The 6,516-nt window shown below is 35.8% G+C and overlaps 1 protein-coding gene across 1 annotated transcript; it reads right to left on the bottom strand.

Moving 5' to 3' along the window:
- Positions 1 to 203: 203 nt before the first annotated feature.
- On the bottom strand, positions 204 to 6,032 carry LOC103697961 (transaldolase-like). Its single transcript, XM_008779911.3, has 7 exons — positions 5,760 to 6,032; positions 4,396 to 4,564; positions 4,181 to 4,230; positions 2,489 to 2,789; positions 1,570 to 1,758; positions 1,308 to 1,490; positions 204 to 611 (listed from the first exon to the last, which is right to left on the bottom strand). Exons 1-7 carry the CDS (start codon positions 5,939 to 5,941, stop codon positions 366 to 368), a joined length of 1,320 nt encoding a protein of 439 aa, XP_008778133.1. The 5' UTR covers positions 5,942 to 6,032; the 3' UTR covers positions 204 to 365.
- Between the last annotated feature and the right edge of the window lie 484 nt (positions 6,033 to 6,516).

Below are 6,516 nucleotides of genomic sequence, written 5' to 3'. Positions count from 1 at the left end.
TCTAGTAAAATGCAATAAATCTATGATCTATCCTTGAGGGCTGCCAACCCCATGAGACACGTCAACCTGCTTTTCTGGAAATGTTACGGGTGAAGTCCCAACGGGTGAAGGATTGCTGGCTACCAATCTATTTCCTTGACATCTTTGCTGGTTTTGATTCCTTCTGAAAATTCATAGAACAGAAAAATGGTGCTATATCTTGCTAACTAGTTAACATGAAAATGACTTCAGAAACCAATTTATTCACAACCTGCTTAGTACACAAAGCACACAACTTATCATGAAGTACAAATTATGAGTAGAAAAAACCAACCCAAGTTTATTTAGGACAGCTGATTGCTGGGAACTGAACCACTAGGTTTCACCTAAAGACTGACCAGCTTGAGGGAATCACCCTTCTCTTGCAGGCTAACAAGCAAGCTATCAAAGCTCTTCTTGAAGGAGTCGACTCCTTCAACTTCAAGCTGAGACCCAACCTTGTTCCAGTCAATGCCCAACTTCTGGAGTGCACTATAGACACCCTCAGCCTCTGACAGATTTGAGTCGATGGTCCTCGAAACAGTGCCATGGTCAATGAATGCTTGCAGAGCTTGATCAGGCATGGTTGAAACCTGAAAGCATAGAACAACAAACATGTGCATAATTTAGTAACCAGTGCTCTCGGAAGTCTTTAACCTTTTTTAGGGGATCTGAAGGCCATAACCATCAGCTTGAATTAACTAGAATTAGAATATACCAGACTGAAACCTGCATGCTCAAAATAGTAGCATTTTACATTATCTTTGACAAAAAAAATTAGAATAATGATGTAAGAGCATATAATTCGGTGGCAAAACCAGATTAGAATCCAAGTTATCCACATTTCGAACAAAAAGCCAAACTGTGTGGAACCTATCTAACTGTTGCTCAAGAAATTATAAGTCCATCACCTCACACAGCTGAAAGAATTGCTAAATAATTAGCAAGTGTAAAACTACAATTGAGAATTGATTTGCCTGAATCGCTTTATCAAATAGATGAACTCCATGGGAAATCACCAATTCTCCTAATGCTTTGTTTCCTAGTTAATAATATCCAGTCCTCTGAATCAGATTACTCTTCATCGTATTCAGGTGTACCATATAAGAATGCTCATGTGACGAACAAATCTGGATTTGCTGATGACACTAATATACAGATCAACAAAACAAGAAAAAGAAAAAGAAAAGAAAAGAGCCGCTCTCTATGTAAAACAGCATCTTTTTCTGTAGTATACATGGTGAAAATTTTAGAAGTATAACTGAACAAGAAAGAATTCTGAAGCTCACCGTATCAGGTCCAATGAGAGGATCCACATACAAAGTGTCAGGATATGCAGGATTCTTAACACTGGTTGATGCCCACAACAATCTTTGCTTCTTAGCACCTTTCTTTACCAAAGCCTCCCATCTTGGACCAGAAAATTTTTTTTGATAGAGCTTATATGCCAAAGCTGCTTGAGCCACTGCAGCCTAAAGAAATTTTAAAAATAAAACCATGATTAAATTTCTAGCTTTTCCATCTTTCCAATAAGGTCCTTTAGATTTTTACCTTCCCACGGAGCTCAAGAGCTTCAGGTGTCCCAATTTTTTCAAGCATCTTGTCTATAAGGGTGTCGACACGGCTGACAAAAAAAGAAGCCACACTGGTAATCCTGGACAGGTCATCCAGCCCAGAAGACTCAAGGCCATCCAAATAAGCATCAATGACTGCTTCATATCTCGGTAGTGAGAAGATCAGCTGTCATCAGTAAGATATAATAATCAATCACTTGAACAATATATTGCTAAGGTTAAATGCAAAAGAGATTGCAGATAAATAAACATTGAGTAATTAATTTTCATAGGGAGATGATATGTAGACCAAAATTCAAAAAAAAAAAAAACAATCGAATAACATCAAATTAAGCATCTAACTATAAGAGAAAATAATTGAAAAGGATATAAAATATATAATAGGAAAACTGTGGTGCAATTGGTGGGTGGTTAGACCTTCCAGCAAGAGAGAAGGCAGAGTTAAGATGGAGGAGAAACAGAAGTTTTCTCAAAAGCGTGGGAAAAGTAAATTAGCTATTAAGTTTCATATTATACACATGGCGTTTTAGAAAGGAATTGTTTGTCCAGCAGATTTAAACAACAGATCATAGTATGCCATATTGGTTCATACTGGTGCGTACTAAGCATATCATACTGTACCAGAACCAAACCGGTACACATGATATGGGGGATGTATTGAGTATCGGCACACCGAACCAACCCCTGTATCATAACTAGACAATGTACCAAGATGGTGCCAGTACTAGGTTTGGGACCAAGATTTAGCTTGATAAAAATCAAAAGCATGTAGATATGATTGCTAAAGCAAGCAAGGTAGGAGTAAAGTACATATTCTACAAGTGCACGCAACATTCTGGAATTTTAAAACTAATGTCCAATAAGTAGGTTAGGCAGGTGTAAGCAATGGAACTTACTGTAACATTCACACTTATACCATTTGAGATTACTTCTTTTATAGAAGGAACACATTCTGCAGTAGCTGGAATCTTTATGTAGACATTGGGACGGTTAACCACCTTGTGCAACCATTTTGCAGCTTCAATAGTTCCACTGGTATCATTTGCAAGTCTAGGCGAGACTTCAACAGATACATAACCATCACCACCATCTGTTTGATCATAAATAGGTTCAAAAAGTTTGCATGCATCTTGAATATCCTTTATAACAAGCGCCCAGTAAACACTTTCTATGTCTTTTCCAGCTGATACAAGCTGCCTGAAATTATAATGAATTCAGAGATTATCACATAGTATGAGCTTGAAGGCACACACAATTATCAAAATAGTGAAAAAACAGCTGAATAGGATGAAATACATTCACCAAACTATGTTCACAACATCCATTTTTTTGCTGTCCACCTTCATTGAGAGAGATAGATCACATTGGGCATGAAAACTTCCATTCTAAAAGCAAAAAGGGTCGTGTTGGTTTGCAACATTGATATGGAAAAGGGTTAGACTACAATAATTAAGAAATTTCCTTATTTCATTGGAGGATGCCAATTATCTCTTTTCCCGTGATGTGTTTTCGACGTTGACTGACTTTCAAAAAATCCAACCCTATTTTTTCAAAATTATGGCTCTTGGGTCCTGATTGCCAATAAATAGAAAATGAAAAGTAGTTGTCAATCATGATATAATACATGATGGCGAAAAACTAAATTATGTTCACAACATCCAACATTTGCTGTCCGGTACCTTCTTTCAGAGAGATCCATCACAATGGAATGAATGCTTGCATTATAAAAGATAGAAGGCTGATACTGGTTTGCAACATTGATATGGAAAAGGCCTAGACTATATTAATGAGAAATGAAATTAATTTTATTGGAGGATGTTTTTAGTCTTTTTCTTATGATGTGTTTCACATGGGACTGACTTTCAAGAAAAACAACCCTATACTTTTAAAAATATGTCTTTTAAGCCTCAACTACCAATTAATAGAAAACCAAAAGGACTTTCCAATCATGACATAATATATGATGGCCAAAAAATATAAAGCTTTTGACCATAATAATATAACATTCTGTTTCAAGGCCAACCTAGCATGGTCTGCCACCAATTCGATGATGAGATAATCATGATAGGCAAAGTGAGAAATAATTTACCAGTGAAAAATTACAAATAATATCTATGTCATTGTAAGAAATAGCAATCTCTATGTGCTCATTACTATCCATTATTTGGTGTTGTATGAACTAGTCATTCTTCGCTGGAGGGAAATGGGAAATTGTTAAAAAAAGCCAATGTCAGCACTTTTTGCGTAAGTAATGATTTCTAGAGAATATTCTGCACAATATAGGAGAAAGGATGAACCAAGTAATCAATATGAAGAGTAAACTACCTACATAATAATCAATTGCTATGTTTTCCATAGAATACAAAGGTTAACAAAAATCCAGCAATTGCTGCTGTCCTAAAGATATTATACATCGACCCATTATTTCAGTAGCGACATTCAATTTAGCATTGATTGGAAAAATAAACACTAAAAGTTTGAGTGACAAAATAGGTAAAAATTGATTCATAAAGAAAATCTGCATTAGGTGATGTGGTATGCATAGAGAATTAAAGAGGTGGAGGTAGATACATAGTTAGCCAGATTACCTAAATTGTTCATCATAGGCACTGGATGATGAGATTGCTTTCTGGAAAATCTGCAACAGTAGCAGGCAAAGCGGATAATCAGATTAGAAGCCAAAAGATCAAAAATGTTAAGAAAAGGCCCTTTTTAACTTTCAACATATCTGATGCAGAAATCTTAAGAGAGAAATGTATTAATATATGTAACTATGTATGAAAGTAAAGATAGAATAAGTTACCGTTGGATTGCTAGTAACTCCTCGCACTCCACTTGTAATGAGTGGAAGCAGATCTGTTACTGGGCGGCAAAGATTATCATACCATGGAGATTGCCCTTGCTGCTCATAAAGATCATGGAGTGTTGTACTCTTTGCTGGAGCACCATTTCTATCTTGTTGGGAACATCTCCTGGAATATAGAGTTCATAAAAGAAGAAAAAGAAAAGTCATAAAGTACCAATTCAGAAAACCAGGATAACAGTAAAAATTAGAGAACAGAAAACCTATTGCTAATGGCTGCGAAGGGTTGCATGCACAGGCATGCATACGCTTGCAGATGCATCTATAGACATATACATACACATAGGATGCATGCATCCATGCTTGTATTACTAACACAAAATTTCAAAAACCTTTTTGTTTCTGGAAACTTTATTCACTTGGGGGTGTTGAATTCAGTCTCTCACGGCCCCAAATATCTTAAATTAATATTTTTATTAGGTAGCTCTTTCTCTACACATCTTTTCATCTATTAGAGCATTCTACATCTATATATAAACTGACTAATCCTTTTAAGAGTTCTAGAACCAATGCATTACCTCTACTATCATTTTTTTAACAATAGGAAATGAGAGTCGAGGCTTGCTAATTTTTTAATATTTTGCATCCTTGTGTTTCAAAATCCTTTCCTGTTCTGGGTGTCACTCCGTAGGCTCTCAGTGCAATCCGACATGGAAATCAATTTTTAATGTACCAAAATGCTAATTATCATCCTATTTTAACAAATAACGCTCAAATTCAAGAGAGAGACATTTCAGAACTGATGAAAATAAATAAAGAACAAAAAAAAAAAAAAAAACTACGTAAATAACTTACCAACATAGGTTAGGTCAGTTCAGATTCCTTTGAGACAGCAATACATAGGACCATGTACAATAATTTGAACTTTCAATAAAACTATATATATGCTATTTAAAGCTTGAACAGAGGATCATTTTAGACTTCGAAAGTGTCTAGTTACAAACATAAACCTAATCCAAGTCTATTACAACAAGGAAATCAAACCAAATCAACTCAAGCTTTTCAAGTTCTCAGCCAGTGATAACTAGACCGCCTATAACAGAGCCGACCTCTCCCCATCACCACGACTCCTAATTCATTTATGCTAGCAGAGACTCGAAGGCTCAGACAATCATAAGAACAAGACACATCAAAAATCCATCAATACCAGTAATCAAAACACAAATTTGTAACAAAAAAGAAGCGATCTTTCAGAATCTTTGAGCTACTCTGCTGCTCAAATAATGCATTGAGATCCATAGATATAAAGAAAAAAAAATCAAACCTAAAGCGAGAAAAAGGATGGAGAGATAAGAGAAGCATACACCAAAAAGCTCCTCTCGACGCGATCGGTTCGAATCGACAGGCGGAGAGGCGATACTCGCCTCTGAATCGGAACTCCCGTGCGGAAGCTGAGAGAGAGTTTCGGCTCAGATCGGAGAGCGGAAGAGGAGCGAGGAGAAGAGGCGGCGAGGGGAGGGTTTGAGAGCTTGGAGATCGAAGCCATGGGAGCACAGAGAGAGGAGGCGGTTTATTCTTAGATTTAAGGAGAAATTAAAAGTAGAGGGAGGTAGGTGTAATAAAAAAACAGAGAAGGGAGGTAGGTTGGAGGTAGGTTTATGGACAAACGTTCAACGAAAGGGAGTCGTCAGCGGTGGAGGTCAGAGGGGTAAAATCGGAAGAAAAATACAATTGGTAGGTGAATGGCAACAAGATATAATTTAGGTTAGAGATAAAAGTGATTGAATAATATTCATAGGATCCAGGTACAGAAATATGCACATTTGACTAATATTTATAATTATTTTTATATCTATAAAAAAAAATAGATATGGATATAAATAGATAAATGCTTGATTCATATCCAGATATCTAATTCTATATGTATTTATTTTTATATAACACTCATAAATTTTTTAAAAAAATAAATAACCACATTAATTTGTTATTAACTTAATTTATTATTATTTATTTAGTAATATTTTATATTTTATGGTTATAAAGTTTTATTATCCGAATTATATGTAATATGGTCCAGAGTCGCCATCCCCTGATATCTTGCCTCCTAGCTTAGCCCATCAA

The sequence above is a fragment of the Phoenix dactylifera genome, chromosome 9, assembly GCF_009389715.1.
Source record: "Phoenix dactylifera cultivar Barhee BC4 chromosome 9, palm_55x_up_171113_PBpolish2nd_filt_p, whole genome shotgun sequence".
In the NCBI taxonomy this organism is placed as follows: Eukaryota; Viridiplantae; Streptophyta; class Magnoliopsida; order Arecales; family Arecaceae; genus Phoenix; species Phoenix dactylifera.
This window is presented reverse-complemented; position numbering and strand designations above follow the sequence as displayed.